At 38.8% G+C, this 20,626-nt stretch overlaps 1 protein-coding gene across 2 annotated transcripts in view; it reads right to left on the bottom strand.

Moving 5' to 3' along the window:
- LOC131069906 (mannan endo-1,4-beta-mannosidase 8) overlaps positions 1–18,583 on the bottom strand; it is a 37,637-nt gene extending 19,054 nt beyond the window's left edge. For both annotated transcript variants that reach the window (XM_059209113.1, XM_058005453.2), the window contains exons 1-2: positions 18,174–18,583; positions 17,889–18,083 (exon numbers count right to left, since the gene is read on the bottom strand). In XM_059209113.1, coding sequence (XP_059065096.1) covers positions 17,889–18,083; positions 18,174–18,455 — 477 coding nt within the window. In that variant the 5' untranslated portion in view covers positions 18,456–18,583. The remainder of the gene's footprint in view (positions 1–17,888; positions 18,084–18,173) is intronic.
- Between the last annotated feature and the right edge of the window lie 2,043 nt (positions 18,584–20,626).

Raw genomic sequence — 20,626 nt, forward strand, 5'->3', positions numbered from 1 at the left:
AAAATGGGGACATTACAATCATCCAAGCGGTTGGATTTCCACCAGCTATGGAATGTGTACAACTTATGGTTGAATGTGCCATACACTACAATACCCAAGAAAGAGAAATTGTTGTGCTAGATGGAAGAGTCTTGGTTTATCTTGGAGAATTAGCCATTCAAAAAGCATTCGGGATCTCAAGCTACAACAGGACTTCATATAAAACTAAGGAAGAAACCAGAAAACTTTATGAAGATCAGTCTAAACTTTGTGCAACAAATGTCAATAAGTCATGGTTAGAGAAGCCAAGACCCAATCTCAAGAAGGTACTAAAGAAATTATTCTGCTCTAACTTCAAAGAAGACTATGGCTATCTCATCTTGTTGTTGAACAAAGTAACGAGCAGCCCTCGGGGCGCACCATTTGAAACATGGATGTACTATTTTATTAACGAGATCACCTTGAGTGTTAAAATGTTCAATTGGTCCCAAATAATCAGTGATAATCTTGACGAACAACTGGAGAATTTAGAAAGGACGAAGTCCTTTTACATGAGCTCCTACATGGTCTACCTGCTGGCAAGAAACTGGAGATACACTGGATTGATTTGTAGAGGTGTGGTAGTGTTGATGTGTATTTTGTACACCACCAAACACAGAATAAAATACCCAAAAGGTACCTTATCCTCTCTTGATTAAAGTCTCTGAATGCTGAAGTTGTCGCGAAAAGGATCAATCGGGATGACTTCAAGGTTCTTTGTTGTAGGATCTCTACGTGTGGATAAGCACCAGTGGTCGTTGTATATGTTGTTTCTTCAAGGGGCCTTACGTACTTTCAGAGAAAGCTTGTTCATATTACTCTCCTTTTGACTGCAGGAACAGGATCTTCCTAACACTAACAGATTTTCAAAAAATATCAAAAGATAAAGGTTTCAAGGGATGAATGCTAATCTAATCCTCAGAATGACTCAATGTAGGCTAGACTTGGTAAGATTCTACCAATTTCAGTATCGCCAAGAAATTACAACTCTACTGGAATCGATGCAATCTTCTAAGGTGATTCAGTAACTTTCAAATCATCAAGAATATAGATACTATCATAGAGATACATATCAATACTTCCAAAATGATTTAATTCTTAAGCAATCTCAATATTTCTAGTTGACCACACAAGGCGTCCTTACAATCAGTAAGAAGCTAGTGGTTTGGAGCGTAGATCTCACCAAAGATCAAGCACAACACTTAGTCCTTCAAACTTAAACTTAAATACTACTTCAACTGAGAGTGATTCAAGAAGATAAACAATCATGAAAATAGCCACAAGTATTGCAATAAAACACCATAACTTCAATATTTTATTGATCTCAAAGCCAAATGGACAACAATTGTTCAAAATTCTTTCTTCACTACTCAATCTTGCTACACAATAACTTTCTTCTCTCTAAGCTCTCTCTCTTCTCTAACTTCTAACTATATCAAAATGAAAATGAGTGAGGGTATATATAGCATCCCCAAATACAATGAATGGCCCAGATCGAAAGAAGATCAACGGCTGAGATTTTGACACCTAAACCCTAATTAGGGTTTGTTACAAAAAAGGTCCCCATTTAGATAAACATCATTAAATGCATAGCCAATATTTAATTGGCACAAATATCTAGGAAACATAGACCAATAGGAATTAAGCTACCACATCATCCTATAACAACTTTTCATCTAGAATTTTGTTCCCTTTCCTAAGCTCTTTTTTAGCATATCCAATGAATCTGGACACAATTCCATCGATCTCAGCAATGGGAATCTCAGGAAGATTCTTCATTCGTTCTTTCAAGTGAAGGACTTGATCAAAAGCAGTGAGAAGAGTTGTTTCCCATCCAAGTTCAAGTTCTTTGATCTTCTCAATCAGGAACATGGTAGTGAACATCTGATCTCGTTGCTCATCTATGATGACGTTCCCCTCTTTGCAAAAGATGACCTTGACTCTCTCCTCCAACTCTTGGATGTCCACATCTGTCTCAATCTCAATCCGCCTGCCAAGAATGGTACACGACACTTCAAACACCCTATCTTGAATTGGATGAATGATATCTTCAACTTGACTACATCTGGTGTTGATGTCTTCGAAAAGGACCTCTTTCATCTGGAGCAGAGCTGACCACTGTAAGAGGTTATGGGCTCCTCCATCCATTATCTTTTCTTGTGCCAGGATCCGTCTTGGTGTTTGCCTTATCACTTGTAGGACAGGAATGATAACATCTCTAGTGTGAGTGAAAGCGGCTACAGTTATCATTAGATTATGGATAACTTCAAGGACCTGGATAGCTCGATGAACTATCTTCATCATTCTTGTTGCAAATTCAATGGCTACCGTGTGGGATTTATCAATCCAAGAGCTCATAAGGTGAACCAAGCTCTTGACCCTTTCTGCCTCACCAACTGATTCAAGAGGGAGTGCTTGTAAAGGAGATACTGCTGGATCCTGACGTCTCAAGGGCTGATTTAGATGACTAAAATAGCCTCTCCAAGCACCGACCTCTCTCTCAGGCTTCTTATTCTTTTCCATTTCTTCTTTAAGTTTGTCTTTAAGTGCTTCAAATGAATCGATTGCCTCTTCCATCGCTTGTTCAGTGGTAAGTGGACCAAGCTCAAATGTTTCTAAGTCATACTCGTCTGCAAGAATCTCACCCTCATATTTGTCCACTACTGGTGTAGCTACTTGCAATTTCCTGGATCCTGTCTCATCCCTTATTACCTTGGACATCTTTGTGGCCTTCTTCTTTTCCATTACCTCTTGAGAATTTCCTATAAGGCTTTCTAAATCAAATATATCATCTTCCTCTTCAACCACAACTACCCTTGTCAATCTCTCTTTTAACCAATCCCGAATGGCGGATCTTGTTTCTCTTACTTGTATTTCTTTAAGCAGTGGTCCATCCTCTCGAAAAGGAGATGTCACTTCATCATCATTTTTCTCTTCATGTAGCTCATTAGCATCAACTTGGGGAGATTGACTTGATAAATGTTGAGGCGTCTGTCCCTTTTCTGGCTTGTCATTTTGTACCATGGATTCCATAGATTCATCAATTTCATGTACCATCCTCCCCTGATCTTCTCCTTGACTTGCCTTCTTTTCATGTCGAGAAGATGTGCTTGGTGGGTGATCGGGGTTTGTTTTCTGCTTCTTCTTGGAGGGTTCCCTTTTCTCAGGTCTTTCTTTCCTCTTTGAGCCTTTGGAATGAGAAGCATTCTCACTCACGCTTGCTTCTCCTTCTTCTGGTCTTGCCTCCAAAGTAAAAGTCATTGATACATTCTGCTCCTTCAACTTCTGATGTTGTACATCCACCCATCTGCGAGTGCATGATAAAACAGGAGCCATCAAAGCTCTCAAGTCTAAAACCTCGGGCTCATTCCAATCTATCTTCACTCCTTTGTCCTCTTTCTCATAGGACGACTGGAGGTATCTACCATTATCCTAGGCTTGATCAGCTACTCTATAAACTTTGCATTTCCTGATGAGATCTAAGGGTAGCCAAGAATGCATCTTTCTCTTAACCTCTAAATCACCTGGGAGATTCATCCAAAAGTCCTCCACCTGAGACTCATGCTTGTACTTCCCGCCGACTGTCTCCTCCATATAGCCATGAAGATCAAAATTCTCCCGTGAGGCCAAGAATGAGAATGAGTATAAAGATAATTCCTTCTCTGCATCCTCCGAGGCTTGATTGTTAGGACACACCTCAACTGAATTCCCCAATATGATGGGCACGGAAATTCCATTTCCATGCTTGTGTCTAGATGCCTTCGCATAAGCTGCCAACTGTCTAGTCACCTCAAGTAGCACTATCCTGTCTGTCGGATATCTCAGCAACATGTAGGGAGGTGAAGGACACCCCTGAACTCTGATGTATGTAAACTTTTGAAACTGGATGAACCATGCACCATACTTCTTCACAAGCTCTTGTGCATCCAGAGATAGTCGATTATGAATCCCACCTTGCAATATCCTGGTAATGTTCATCGCGAAGGTGTCATTGACTAACTTGTAGTCACTTCTAGGCGGATGATGCAGATGAACATAAGAATCACAAACTCTCATTTCTCCGGGTCCTCTTCCGATCACTCCTCTATGAGGTGGCCCTGCATACTCGAAACTCCTGATTAAGGCATATATAACATATGAGCTCATGTGAAACGATTTGGTGGGTCTTAGCCTTCTCAATTGCACGTCCAGACAATTGCTAATAATTCTGGCCCAATGAAGCATTCCTTTTCCTTGGACAATCACTTGAATGAAGAAGAACATCCACTTTTCGAAGAAGGCGGCTTGAGGAGCCCCTGTCACTCGATTGAGCAAAGTTATCAAATCTTTGTATTCCTCTTGGAAGTCTATCCTATGCGGTGTATTGGAAATCTTGTTCAGGCGAGGCCGACTTTTGAGCAACCAATTCTTATTGATGAGATTCAAACAAGTCTCAGGATCATCTTCATAAATCAACCTCGCTCCTTCTAGGCTTTTGTAAATCATATCTTTATGGTCTGGAAGATGAAGAGCTTCGCTTATAGCCTCCTCTGAAAGGTAAGCTAAGATGTTCCCGTCCTTGGATACGATCGTTCTTGATTGTGAGTCATAGTGGCGGGCACACTCGATCATCAGCTCATGACACTTGACTGTGGGGGGGAAACCTGCCGCCTTGATGATGCCACTTTCAATTATCTTCTTCGTAACAAGTGATGGCTTGCCAATGTAGGGGGCCTCTCGAAACTTCTTCACATTGAAGTTTCCTAAGTTGGTGTCTTCGATATTACTCCACTTGGACACGATCCTGGTCTCCAACTCGTCACCTTTCTGATCTTCCTTAATGAGAGCCTGCCGACTAGTAGATCCTCCAACTTTAGGGGTCGCCATTTGATGCCTACACAAAAATTTCAAAATTAGTCCTTAAGCATCGTACCTTAAAGCGTAGAAATTAAGACTTTCAAAGGGAATAGTTCAAAACATTAATTTGACAATGAAATGACAACTCAAGAATTTATGAATTTTCAAATTATGAATAAAAATCAGATTGCACAAGACTTGGATTTTCGAAGGATTGCTTATAAGATCAAAACAAGTCTTGAATATAAACTTCAAAAATTTAACTCTTCACACCTCCTTTGAAAGCTTAACCATCAACCTTGGAAAAATGAAGAAAGAAGATCAAACTTTGCTGGACAAGAATCGAATTGCTGGTCTTCTTGGATGAATTGTCTTGATTAACCTTCAAAAGAAGTTCGCCTTCCACCAGCCTTTCAAAATCTGGAAATTATCCTCCAACACTCAACAAATTCTGGAAATTTAGCCTCCAATCTGCTGGATTTCGCTCCTCAATCTGCTCCTTAATTTCACATTTTAGAAGGGATGAATGAATGATTTAAATTTGAAACAATGCCCCCCTATTATATAGAGCGCTCACCCTCCTTTTCCCCAAGGCCGACTTGCCAATAAGGGGTAAAAAATAAATAAAAACCTTTTAAAAAGGTGGCCGACTTGCCAATAAAGGCAAAATAATGCCTTTGAGCGCTCAATTTGTATTTTTTAATTTTTTAAAATTAATTTTAATGCCTCCAAGGTGGAATTTTTTATTATTTCAAGGCCTAAAAATTAATTTATTAAATTAAATATGCCTTTAATTAATGCGAATTTAATTTAATCTTCCCAAATGTTTCGAACTTAGCAATTTTTGATGATTTGAGGAATATAAATGTTGGATTGAGGGCTAGTGAAGCTTGCTAATGATTTCGCCCTGGACCCTCTGGAAGGGTCAGGAGCGATTTTTCAATTTAAGACTTGAACACCTCATTCCCTTCACTCCAAAATCTCCTGCAAGGCAAGCTTATGTTTGTTTTGGCCTAATCAAGGTATTGCATTTCAATTTTTAATCATTTCCCATGAGTAATTAGGTGAAAATGAAAATTTCGCCTTGGACCCTCTGGAAGGGTCAGGAGCGATTTTCTCATTCTAGGCTAGAATTTACCTTAGCTCAATCATTAAACTCCTCCAAGGCAATCTCCAGGGTCCATTTCCTTCCATCACTGGGTTAGCTCATCCAAATTTTGAAGGAAATAATGCATTTAGGGGAATTTCGCTCTGGACCCTCTGGAAGGGTCAGGAGCGAAATTCACAATTGGGCTCAAACTGTTCATTTTCAAGGTTCAAAAACCACTTCAAGGCACTCCAAATAGGCTCTTTCATTACATTCCAGACTTAGTTTTATTCAACTTAGGAGAAAAAGTGTGATTTTAGGGTTTTTCGCCTTGGACCCTCTGGAAGGGTCAGGAGCGATTTTCCTCCCTTAGGCCTACTCCTTTGTCAACTTTTGTTGAATCTTTCACTCTTCGCTAGGCAATATTGTTCTTTATTCACTCCACCCAAGTTTGTCTTGTTCCTGCAAGGTAAAATAGAGGTTTTTCAAATTTTCGCCCTGGACCCTCTGGAAGGGTCAGGAGCGATTTTCTTCCCTGGCCTAGAATCATCAAGTCTTTGGAAGCAAACCATCACCCATCATGGTCCTAAAGGTTATTTCCACCTTAATGCATCTTTGCCTTAGCAAAAATTCAAAAGGAATAGGTTGATTTTGTGATTTTCGCCCTGGGCCCTTTGGGAGGGTCAAGAGCGACTTTTGAGTTTTAGGCATATTCCTTCATTCTTTTAGCTTCAAATCACTTCTAAGGCATAAAACATGATGTCCTTCTCCCACCTAAGTCATGAACAGCAAGATTTTGTCTTGAATTTGCAAGAAAAGGGGGGAACTTGGAAATTTCGCTCTGGACCCTTTGGAAGGGTCAAGAGTGAATTTCCTTCCTGGCCTCGAAATCTTCACTCTTAACGATCCCACTTCACTTTAAGACAATCCAAACATCGTTTTAAACCCATGCCTAGGCTCAGCTTCGCTCAAACTTTGGAGGAAGAGATAGGTTTTAGAATTTTCGCCCTGGACCCTCAGCAAGGGTCAGGAGCGATTTTCCTTTTTTGGGCTTGGTTGCTTCTTGTTGGCCATCCAAATTATCTTCAAAGGATAAAACATACCTTTTCACATCCACTCCAACCATAAAAATTATTTTGACCTTGCAAGAAAAAAGTGTTTTTGAAAATTTCACTTTGGACCTCCTGAGAGGGTCAGGAGCGAATTTTGCAATTTTGACCAAAATGTTTCACTTTTCACCTTCAAACCTCTTTGCCAAGTAAGATTTCATCTTGTACTTTGCTATGAATAGGATTTAATGTCCAAGAAAACCAAAAAAATGTGTTTAAAAGGAATTTCGCCCTGGACCCTCAAGAAGGGTCAGGAGCGAAATTGCCTTTCTTGGGCAAAACTCCTTCATTCTTTCATCTTTAAACAAGTTTGGGGGCTTCATCATGCTCATTTCACCATTCATCATGTTTCTGACACTCCAATTCAACCAGGGTTAAGCAAAAACATCTCCCATAAAGATTTTCGCCCTGGGCCCTCTGGAAGGGTCAAGAGCGAATTTTAGGTTTTCAACAAAGTCCTTCATCTTTTCAAGTTGAAACTTTCTCAGGCGGGTAAAGGGAGTTGTTCCTGTTCCATTCATGTCCAAAGCTTGACCCTTTTTACTGTAAAACAAGGGTCAGGAGCGATTTTACCCTCCTCGTCCAAAATTCATCATTTTTCATGTTTTCAAACCTTCAAATGCATCAAGTGACGTCCAATCTTCATTCCAGGAGGCCCTGCACATAAAAAGTTAGCCAAAGTCAGTGAAAAATAAGCTCAAATAAAATTTTCGCCCTGGACCCTCAGCAAGGGTCAAGAGCGAAATCTTCATTCCAGGCTAAACTGCTCGATTTTTAAGTTTCAAACCACTTCACAAGGCAAAGTCAGGTCATTTTCTAGGTTAAGAACAGGTTTGCAATTTCATCTAAGGCAAGAAACAGTGTTTAGAATGAAATTCGCCCTGGACCCTCTGCAAGGGTCAGGAGCGAAAATCCTATTTCAAGCATCATCTTGCTCTCCAAAATCGATCAAATCCCTCTCCAGGCAAGAACACATAAATCCATCTTCAAACATGTCAAAACTTAGTCAAAATAGTGAAGGAAATCCAGTCCACAAGGAATTTCGCCCTGGACCCTTAGCAAGGGTCAGGAGCGAATTTGACATTTTCAGGCCCTTGATCCATTTCATTCCCTATTTAACTTGGCCGACTGGACTCCCTTTCTTCACTAACCATGCTTAGCTTACCCAGACTTAGAAACAAACCGGACCTTACCCAGGAAAACTCTCCTTCAATCTAGACCTAACCTGAGACCTGTCCTATCCCTGACCTAACCAATTTGACTCTCCTGAAAGGTATACCTTATTCTTACAATCTTGAATCTTCAGGTAAACTAACACTTTTCCAAAATTTGGTTAGACTTAACTTGAATGAAACCCTAAAACTGAGCCTCCAAGGTTCAGCCCTAATCCAGCTAGCTCAGACAGACCACTTACTCACTCAAAATCCTAAAAGCAGAGAAAAAAGAAAAAAAGCAAAGAGAAAGCAAAACCAAAAAACAAAAAGGGGGGTCCCCATTCTAATGGGGTGATGTGTGAAATGGTCACAACAGGTAGGAAATGGTAAAAATGAGTTTAAGTCCTATGATTGTTATCCACAACTGCAGTTGACCGAGAAGGCCCACTTCAGGCAAATAAATGATGCATTCTTAATGTATATCACCAGAACATTGCAAGATGGAACCCATTAGAGACTCACTACAGAAGCCAAAAGTTTAATAAGCAAGTATGGATCCTAGTTTATCTAGTTTCCAAGATTCACATACATAAGAGTCTGAGGGTTTACCGGATGTCCTTATCGGCTTCTGATTTATCCCACCAATAGAATGGTCTTGCCTAAAGTCCATAGACAACTGGAAACATATCAGGGCTTCCAAAGAACAAAGCAGAAGGTGGCTATTTCCTTTCCATTTTTCATTGGGAATATGCTAGAGTCTTGTCCGACAGTGCAAGCAACTGAGAGTGCCAGGTTGGAGATGCAGTTGTATCCGTTCACATTCTATTGACCCCGGGCTGATTTTGATCCTCATAACCACATTGGATTAGTGAATGGAGAAAAGTACAGACATAGGATTGACTTAGAAGATTTTTGGGCAAATGCTACAGATGAGTTCGAAGTCAAGAAAGGCTATGGTCTAGATTGCTAGTAAGCTTGATCAGAACAACTGATCTCTTCCGTGTGCCTGATCAATTGGAAGACGATGGAGAATACACTCAGCCGCGCTTTGATGAAAATTGGCCTCTTTCTCCTGTGAAATGGTCAAAACCAGAACTCGCTGATCTAATTACCTTGATGGGGCCAGTTGTCAAATATTCGCAATGGTAGGTTGACAAGCAGGTCCAAGGGTTGAAGCAAAGAGGTGTGACTCACGTATAACTTGATGAACACCATGGAATCATACTCTTCCAATGAAGAAGTGCTAGGCCAGTTGAAAGTATCAATTCAAGAAAAAGGAAGGAAGAAAGTTGATAACCCTTCAAGGTCAAAAGGGAAGGAACTTGCGAATGAAGAACTTGCTCAAAAGAAGCAAAGGTTAGAACCACCCCATTTTGCTACATCTAGGAATTTGGACAGCCTAATGATTATCAAGGATCAGCCACTTTATGAAATAAAAATTCCTTCTCCAATCCATGAGGGAAATGTGATGTCAGTCCAACAGGAAGATGAAGAACCAACATCTCCTATAGGCACAAAGATATTGGAATCAGATAATGAAATTGATATTCTAGGCAATGAATTTCAGGAGGGAATTATTTCCGCTCTTCAAGGAGCCCAGGATATTCCATGTGAAGAAAGTAATCAAGAAAAGGAAGGCATTGAACAACCTACAATTCTTGATTGGTTAAAAGAAAGGTCGAAAGTAAAAGTACTAGTTGAAGTCCAGGAAGAAGAAGATGACACGGTCGATTTTTTGGCCAGACTAGGGAAGGTTGCTACAAGGAAACCTACCTAAAAGTTTTCCACAATCCAGAGAGATGAGACAGGTTGTTCTACAGTTCAGATTATTGTACCAAAAGTGGACAAGTCAAAAGAAGATATAACTCATTAGGAGTATGAAATTACCACTTTTGACTTGGAACCAACTACAAAGGGTCAAGAGGTGAAAGACTTAGACAATTCAATCGCTTCCATGAAGTCAAGACTAGATAAAGAGGTAGGAAAGAAGAGAGAATACAAAAAGGAGATTGAGCGCCTGAAGGAATACATTTAGCACTTGACCCAGGCAATCCAGCAGCTCCACTTATGAACTCCTCGTAGGAAGCAATTGAAAATTTTGAAGAAGAAAAAGTGATGGCAAGAGAGACTAAAGAATGGATGGCAAGCAAAAGAGAAGCAGCCACATTCGTGGACAAATTGATGCCGACATACGGGCAAACTTCCTTTTTGCTCTCCAGAATTGCGAGCATGACAGAAGCATGGGTTGACCTTCAGGATGTTCAGGATAGAATTATCCCATGCCTCAGGATGTTGATAGGCATGCCTAAACAAGAATTGATTGACAGAAAGATAATTGCAGTAGGGGTTGCATATGACTTCAAGGCATGGCATTAGGCATTGGTTGCACAGAGCGAAGTCCTGGAGAGGGTAAAGGCTGATAGTACTAAGGCCGAAGAGAAGATTAAAGAAATACAAAGCAAAATTTTCCTTGTGACTGCTGATTTTCTTGAAAAGGAGACTATCTGAGAAAGTGATATGCAGCTGAAAAATCTCAAACTCAGAACTCAAGAAATTTTCTTTGCCATCACTGGACCAGTCCTGAAGTAGAATTTGACCAAGGCATCGGATTTCTGGTACATTCGGGATGCCTTCCAAAAAGAGGAGTTGGAATGGGAGATTACATTTGCCGCTTGTGCAGACGACTTGGACTAAGGGGAATACAGGATCAATATGCTGCTACATGTCACCATGAAAGAAGTTGGCCCAATCGTGTCCAGATTCATCGAACACACTACCACTCAAGAGGATAGGGATGCACCTTCCTAGGAGATAGCTCTTCATGCCACTTGTCTAGCATGCATTTGTCTCTGGTTTTATTTTGGGAAACTCTATCTAGGCTTGTGTTGTCCTAATCTCAGCCGTTGATCTTAGATCGGTCTCGGCCTTTCATTTGTTTTCAAAAATTCTATATAAACTCTCATTCTCTCATTTCAGTGTGGTTAAGAGATTTATGAAATTGCTGCTTAGAGCTATCTTGATAATATAAGTTCTTTTGTGGCTTGCTTTGACATCTTATTGTTATCATGTGGTTGCATGGTTGCATATCGTTCTTCAACATAGAATAGTTTTGTTTAGAGTAAATTTGCTTTCAAAGTTGTTAAATGGATGAAGGATTTGATAGTGCAGATTGGTGAAACTTTTGCTCATACTTTCTTTGAATAGATGATTTTTATTCAATGTGTAAGGTTAGCCTGAGCTTATATCGCGGATTCTTAACTTCTACTTTGGGTGAATATTGTTCATTGGATGGTATCATTCGTAGTCTGAAAGTTTCAAGCACAACCTTAGAAGATTACACCTACTTTGTCTAGTTGTCCATAGTGCGGCAAAACAAAGTATCATCGATAGGTTTCACCTAATCTGTATCGTCTCCCAAGTTCTTAGGAGTAGTATAGAACTTTTAAACCCCTATCCTTTTGTCCTTTTTTTAAGTCCAAAATTGAAAATTCAAAAAATAAAAAGAGAGCATTTATTGTTATATTCGTCTAAGTCCTAACTTGTGATCAATATTAGTTGAGCGTAAGTCCCCCTTGAATTTCAGCATACATTACCAAGGAAGCTATCCAATATAAAGTCGCCTGTTTGCACATATAAACTTTGGAGTCGCCGTGTGGTCTTTCTTTGCAATCTTGGCATTAGTAGTGATTTAGTTCAAGAGAGGGTAGAGTGTCCTTGACATTTTATTCTAATGTTCAATGAATGATAAAACGTACACCAACAGGTAGGTGCTAAAAGTTTTTCCAAGGTGGATTTAAGAAGGGGTGTCATTAGATTCAAATCCAAAAAGGAGATAAGTGGAAGATAGCATTCAAAACCAAGAATGGTTTATACAAATGGTTGGTGATCCCTTTTGGAATGTGTAATTCCCCCACTACCTTCATGTGCACCATGAACTAGGTATTTAGACCCTACATTGGAAGGTTCGAAATAATTTACTTTGATGATATTTTTTCATTTTTGGCAAGAGGATGGAAGAATATGTGAAGCACCTACAACTTATGTCTGATACACTTAGAAGGGTAAGTTTGATTGTAAATCTTGAGAAAAGTGAGCTTTGTAGGGACAAGTTAGTTTTCCTTGGAAATGTGATTACAACAAAAAGGAATAATGATGGATTTTAAAAAGGTGATAGAAACCCCAATTCTTGTGTTGGTGTTGGAAATAAGCCACACCCGGACCGACGATGCACTGGTCCAAGAGGGGCCAGTAGCTCAGTGGTAGAGCACTCCAACAGCGTATGGAAGGTCCTAGGTTCGAGTCCTAGCTGGTCCATGTCTCAACATGGTATCAGAGCCAGGTCCAGCCCAAGAGCCCCAAGCACACGAGAGGTGTGGCTTAAGGGGGGTGTTGGTGTTGGAAATAAGCCACACCCGAACTGACAATGGACTGGTCCAAGAGGGGCCAGTAGCTCAGTGGTAGAGCACTCCAGCAATCCTAGTTGGTCCATGTCTCAACATCTTGCATTACCAGATTTTGAGAAGACTTTTCCCATTGAGTGTGATTCTTCTGCAGTAGCCATTGGTGGTGTGTCAGGTCAAGAAGGTAAGCCAATTGCCTATTGTATACACCTAAAAATGGTCTGAAGATGGTTAATTAAATACGCAGTTATTTGATTAATTCCCCTTCCCAATTAATTGAATTCACAAGCAATTTAATTAATTTCTCTATTCATCTACTAGTAAATAAATCTAAATGATTTATTTATATAGTTCATCTCACATCCCCCTTTGATTAATTAATGTCTCCCCATACTAATCAATTCTTCTAATCCCTAATTAAGATTAACAAACTCAAGTTTGTTGAGATTAATTGTCATTTTTCCAATTATTTGAATTTCTAAATTCAAATGAGCACATGGCTCCTAACTTTAACCACCCAACCTAACCATCCCCTAACTTAACCCATTCAATCTAATCTCGGGTCTAACTAAACCTATCCTATCTTGCACATTCTAACCTCCTTATCCTAACCTCTCATGGTGTGGATATTCTCTCCTTGAGACACATGGCACTTTTGCCACATGTCTCCTCCCTTGGACACTTGCCCTCTCATGAGCAAGGCTCCTTGACACTTGTCACCACAGAGATGACAAGTGTCCCTTCCTCCAACCTCTTCTCCAACTTCCTCAATCTTGGCCCTTGATATCTTCATATCAAATCTGGACCGTCGATTCCTGCCACCTCAGCTTTGGCCTTGGAATTCCTATAAATACCCCTCATTTTGGAGCAATATGGATCCGATCTCATATCAATTTAGGCATCATTACTATAGGCATTTTACTTTTCAATTATCTAGTAATTAGCATTTGGATTTATCATAGCATGTTAATCTAGTTTCTCAAATCATGCATTTCATATCATCTCCATAGTCAATCATGATCAATTAGCTACTCAACTCTTGAGTTGCCACTTTGGAGGTCATTGCTCCGCTGAGAGTCCATCAATCCAACACCTTCAAGGTCCTCAAGAATAGAGGAAAATGGGACATTTCAAGGAAGGCTTATGGTTTGCGTCTTTGATTTAGTTTTTCAATTAAGCTTTTCAATTATGTTTTTAATGTCTCATTATATGTGTATGCCTATCTTGTACTAACCACATTTTTAGCATCACACCTATTTTAGTGAAAAGTTAAATGATGCTAAGAAGAGATATGGTACTTATGATAAGGAATTGTATGCTATCGTTCAAACTCTAAAATAGTTGAGCCACTACCTATTACATAGAGAATTCATTTTGTTGACTAACAATCAAAGCTTTGAAATGTATCAACTCTTAGGTCAAATAATCTCACAAGCATGCCAAATGGGTTTCTTTTTTGCAAAGCTATACATTTGTAGTACATGTGAATGGCAAAACTATTCTAGTGGCTGATGCTTTAAGTAGGAGGCATCTCCTACTTGTCACCATGACCAATGATATTGTTGGGTTTAAAGAAATGAAGGAAGAACATGCAATTGATTCTTATTTTAGCAAAGTTATTACTACCCTCAACCATCATACTCTTACAAAAAAATAAATACTCTAAAGACTAATTATTGACAAATGGATTCTTGTTCAAAGGATTCTAGCTTTGTATACCCACAAGATCTAAGCGAGAAAAGTTGATTCAAGAAGTGCATTCAAACGACTTGGGGGTACACTTTGAAAGGGATAACAATTACAACTTGGTAAGTGACAAAATTTTTTGGCCTCAATTAGGGAAAGATGTGAATAAGCTTGTTTCTACATGTAGAGTTTGTCAAGTTTCTTGTGGAGGACAACAAAACATGGGCTTCCAATCCTTGAGGGATCGTGGATTGAAATCTCCATGGATTTTGTGTTGGGTTTGCCTCATACTCAATGAGGAAATGATTTTATCTTTGTTGCTGTGGACTAATTCTCGAGAATGACCCACTTCATTCCATGCGAAAAAAACTACAGATGCAAGTAAAGTTGCTGATTTGTTTTTTTAAGGAGATTATCAGCTTGCATGGGCTGCCGAAATCTATTGCTAGTGGCCAAAATACAAAGTTTTTAGTCACTTTAAGAGGACTTTGTGGAGAAAACTTGACAATAAACTACAATATAGTTCATCTTATCACTCTCAAATAGATGGTCTAACAGAAGTGGTGAATAAAGGTTTGGGTAATTTGCTTTGATGCTTAGCTGGGGAGAATCCTCGATAGAGTGATGTACTTTTGGCACAAGCTGAATTTTCTTTTGATTCTAGCATTAATAGATCTACTGAAAAGTCTTCCAAGTTGTTTTGGGAGGCAATTCTAAGGGAGTTGTTGATCTAATGGATCTTTCTAATGGGAGGTGGGTAAACCAAGTTGCAGTAGATTTTGTGAGACGTCCTAGAAGTGCAACAACAAGTGAGGCATCAACTGCAACTAACAAATGAGAAATATAAAAGGAATGCTGATTTGCATTGGAGAGAGAAGGTACAAAATACTTAAGAAAATTAATGAAAATGCTTATTTGTTAGATCTGCCAAAAGATCTTGCTATCAGTCCTGTTTTCAATGTGGCGGACCTTTACCTCTACCATTTTGGTAGTGAACAAGTCTTTGATGGCAAGATGTTGGGAGATTTAATCAGTCATTTACCCCAAAAGAAGAGGGAACATATTGAGAAAATAGTTGATATTAAGGTGGTTACTACAAGATCCTGGAATTACAAAATGTATTTGTAAAATAGGTTGGTTTACCTGACTCCAACAACACTAGGGTCACTCAAGCAGATCTCTTTAAGTTTTCCAGATCAAACTCTTCTAAACCAAGAGGTTCAGAATTTTTGAAAGAGGGGGGAGGTAATGTAGTGGGATATTCTAAACACAACAGAAATTTCCCATAACTGATAGGCCGTTTTCCCCATCAGTCTGGCAGATTCTTACATTTTTTCTTCCATTTCTTTTTCTATTATAGGCTTTCCTTTATTGCTACTTTCTGGCTGTTGTAAATGGGTGATGTTTTGAGGGGAAGCCGGGTTTTTGGGTTTTTACATATGTAGACAAATAAAGCTCCATTTTTGGGGTGGAGGTGAGTGCTGGAGCCGTTTTAAGGACAAGTTTTCTTAATGGGATTATGGAATCAATCTCTGTGCTGCATTTATTTTTTCTTCTCAAAGGTTAATGGGATCTGGATTGCAGAATTTTCTATTGTTTTGATTCTTTCCTGTGTGTCCTGTAGCTGCATGGCGGTACTGAATTCATTTACCTTTATCTTTTGTCTTTAGATTTCTGTTAGTGAGAACTGTTGCAGGTGCAGAGGCGTTATCTGCATCATAAGCTAGCTTGGAGAATTTATGCAGATCATAATTCCCTCTGGAGCAGCGCCTTTAGAAAAAAAATACTTGGACAGGGATGAACCAGAAATAATTTTTACTGCTGAAGATACCCCCTGGGGGTCTGCTAACTGGAATAGCATCAGAAGGATTAGGAATTTAATGCCTTGCTTCCTCAATTAGAGTGTTTGAAGAGGTTCAAAGATAAACTTCTGGAAAGATACCTGGCTTGAAAACCAGCCTCTTGATTTCAAGGACTTAAAAGATCTTCAATGCTTTCTCCACACAACTCAAGAAGAATCTATAGAGAATTACTAAATTTGGGAGGAAGAAAATGGTAGAACAATTAAAAGATGAAAAAGTTTTGCTATAGTCCTGCTCAAGCTTTGCCGGGCATGGACCGTCCTCAATTCTCTCCAGCTCAAATTAAGATTAATGGCTTCTAGAGGAGACGACAAACTAAGATGAAGTCTCTCTTCTTTTGGAGAACACACTGTTAAATCAGCCTAATTTGCTCCACTGGTGAAAAATCAACACAACTTCTCCGGTACTATGTAGTATGGACAACAGTTTGGAACTCTAATACTTTACCAAAAGCTTCTTTTTTCCTCTAGCTAGTTGTTCATGGTAAATTTCTATCAAGAAAACCATAAAAAGAGGGGCTCACCTAAAATCCTAAAATGTATTATGTGTGATAACACAGACAAAACTGTTCCACACCTTCATTGCCCCTTTGCCTTCAAGCTATGGAGAATGATAATGGAAAAACTTAAAATCTCCTGGATTATACCTGTGTCTTTTGAATCACTATTGGTTAAATGGAAAACTCCCTTCAAGGGAAAGGTTCTTCTGTTCCTATGGAATTTGATCCCAGCCATGCTCGTTTGGAGCATATGGCTCAAAACAAACACAAAGATCTTCAGGAAAATCACTTCCAATGAAGAAAAAGTTTTTAGCACGTTTGAGGTTGACCTTGCAAAACTCTGCAAAGTGCACTTTCAGCTCCTAGCACACGAAATTAAAATATTAAACTCTCGGAAGGCCATCAGATCTTCTGCGAACAAAAATCAGTTTGGCCCTAAAAGAAACAGAACAACTAATGGGAATGCTTACGATTTATGGACCAAGCCTATTCATGGATATTAGAAACTCAACTTTGACGTGCAATGCAAGCAGCGGTCATCCTGGTCCAGCTGCCTAGGGGTGGATCTTACGAAATGACCATGCTCTCCCATTGCCCTTGGTACTGGTTTACGTTGACCAAAATAATTAACAATTTAGCTGAAGGAGAAGCTGTTGTGAGGGGCATATTAGGCTTCTCTCATCTGTCCCTACGTGCCGTTTGTGTGGAAAGTCACTCACATCGTATTATTAATGTTTTGAAGAAAAAAACTTTTGGGGATCTGGCCTTGGCTATTAAGATTGAGGAAGTGTGAAGCTCTTGGCAAGATTCAGTTGGACCCCTACCATCATGTTAAGCATTCATCCGACAAATTGATTGGCTTATTGAGTTTTTAACAACAGATTTCAGGAGCATACTGTCCTTGCAGGAAAGATCAGGCAACAAGCAGAGTTAATAGATTACTAAACTTGATTCAAGATGATGTGGGTAATTCGCTGTTTATTTGTTTGTTTGCCTACTGTTTCTTCTAGTCTTACTTCATTCCTATATGTTTGTTTGGCAGTTCTACTTTGTTCCTATATATTTGTTTGGTCTTGTTGCCCCTCGAACTGTAACTGATTGTGAAAAATTCATCCAGTATTTCTGTTCTCTTGATTTGTAGCAGAGCATCCTCCGCTGCATTTATGAGTATCAATTAAAAGTAACCATTTTAATTTTTTTAATAAAAGAATAATGATAAGTAAGGTGCTGATAGAACCTTAATATGGGCTTTGAAGTAACTCCGGATGGTTGGATCCCAGAAGAATGCACAATCTGAATGCAGCTTTAAGCCAGCATTTCTCCCCCACCTTACATATTGTGCTTTCCCCCCATAATCATCCCAGTTGTTGACCAGACTCAATATCAACCGTATTTTATTCTTCTCTGCCTCCCTTATTACGAAATCTAAAGCCTGCACATTCCCAACGATTATGAATCAAAATCACCATTGAATTCTCGAGCGAGAAAATAAACAGAAAAATTATTTTCCATCTTTTCTTGCCTTGAATACTTGTTCATCATAAACACCAGGAGATGTCTGAAGAGCCCTCCAACCCCCATCATTGAAAGCCCATGTGCGTCCTACAGTAAGTCCCGCGGAGGCTGCTTCCTGAAACAAAGAAATTACAGTGGGTCTGGTAGAAGGATCCACAGCGTACACCATTAGCCAGTATGTATTGAACCCATTTACATAAAATGGTGATCCGTCCACTACAAACTGTGTGCCAATTCTTTCCACCATACTCCAACCAGATCCATCTAATTGGCCTTCCATTTGTACCATACAAATGAGAATAAACCATGAGCATTGAGATAAGCACCTAGATTATAAATCCCAGACGGAAGGAAATTAATCGCTCGGACACTCGCCATAAGTTGGTGGGTCGCTCCAAAATTAGCTGAAAATCCTCTATCACCCAGACCTTTTTTAGATTGGAAGTCACTAAATAACGAAGCGAACCCATGTCTGGCTTTCGATTTTTTGATAGGCTATTCTCTTGAAAATCGTCTATCACCCATACCTTTTTAAGATTGGAAGTCAGTAAATAATGAAGCGAACCCATGTCTGGCTTTCGATATTTTGATAGGCTATTCTCTTGGTCCCTAAAACTTTTAGCTCTTACCTACCATGAATGTGATAAAACAATCTTGAAAGAAGGGGTCGTTGATGAGTATTTTTATATACAACTAACAATCGCATGTGCAATGGATGCATCTTTTGCATTCAACATAATTTCTCATGAACATGTCACTTTTTAATAATTTGTAGTTAAGGGTCAAGTATCAACATTCAGAAGAAGTAGATTTATAATGTGGAAATCATTTTAGTGTACATTTTAAATAGGGAAGAGTACCAGTAGTCGTCATAGCTAACTTTGCGCATCTACAGATCTTAAACGGTATGTCGGATTTTGATTTATTTTTTTTAGTTGTCTTCGTATGCGACTTAACTGCTTATAGCTATTGATCTGGCTTCTGGGTAGTAACGATGCATGTTGCGGAATCAATTATGCGCACAAAGGTCAAAAAGTACACATTTCAAAGGGTCACCTGGTACCTAACTAAAGATGTTCCAGTAACTGTCAACTTAAAATCGCTAGTACTTGTTGACAAATGTCCCAATAGTGGTGCACAAATGGGCCAATTATGAACACAAAATTACAAAAAATGATCAGCTATTAGTAAAAAACAAATTTATTAATGATGTTTTCACTATGACGGCTATTGGGGGGTCAACATGACAATAAGGTGACGGTTATTGGAACTATGTTATCTATTGGTACTCTTCCCCTAGCATAAGATTTATGGAATAAAGTTTCACGATTTCTTGCTTAAAATGATTATCACAGTTATTTGTGTGATGTTTGGAGCTTGCAAGCATATGAATCTATTTATATGGAGATATGTGGATAAATTAATAGTTGACACATTGACAAGGATGTTGATGTGGGTGGACACATAGGTATCATGGTTATATCTTTAATATATCTAGACTAATGGTAATAGTTTTATTGGAATACTAAATTATTTGTAATTGATATGTCTGTCCTCTTCTTGTTTTTCTAGATACACATATGTGGTATCTTGATTTACCGTTATCCTTCTCAAGAAAGAAAGCACTTAAGGGATCAAAACATAAATCAAAGGGATAATTAATGTGAATCTACACTTTCACATTTGTATCAATTCTTTTGAACACCAAACAAAGTTTGTGTAACCACTTAAAAAGATGAGAACACAGATGATAGTATTCTCCAACAATCTTGATTTTCTCAATTCTTTCTTTGTTGAATCTAGTTTCCTTTTGGTGTAAAGTAGACTAAAAGACTTTATTGAGACTCATTTTGAAATGAGTTTTATTATTTATACATAGCAGTGGTATCAATTACGACATCAATGAATCAAAATTAAGCGTAATTGTTGCATTTTCATTGTTGCTTCTTAGTATATATTTGGTTCTTTGATTCATAGTTTGTTACTATGATTCCTATAAACACATCAAGTTCATTTCTACTTCTTCAAATCGACTTTTTGCAAATTAATTAAATAAATAATTATTTAAATAATGATCTCCACAATCAACCATTTCTTCAATCATCCATTAAACTCTTTTATCCACTAAGGTTAATTAATTAAGTCAATATTGACTAACCTACCTCTCAAATCATCCAATTAAATCAATTTATTAATCCATCCTTAAATGATTTAGACTAATTAATATTTCATTATCATTCCCTCTAACATTTAATTCCACATTTAATTGATTTGGTCTTAACCATTCAATCCATCAACATGGGTCAAGATCTTAAGTAACCATTCTCTTGTTTTCATGTGTCCTCAATCTCCCCATGTTCCCACATGTGTGAGCATGCTAACTTGGAGGCATGTTGACTCTCCATCTCAGCTTACTCTCACTCCTTGTTGGCACATGTGTGGGCATGCTAACTTGGGTGA

This window comes from Cryptomeria japonica, chromosome 7 (genome assembly GCF_030272615.1).
Source record: "Cryptomeria japonica chromosome 7, Sugi_1.0, whole genome shotgun sequence".
Lineage (NCBI taxonomy): Eukaryota > Viridiplantae > Streptophyta > Pinopsida > Cupressales > Cupressaceae > Cryptomeria > Cryptomeria japonica.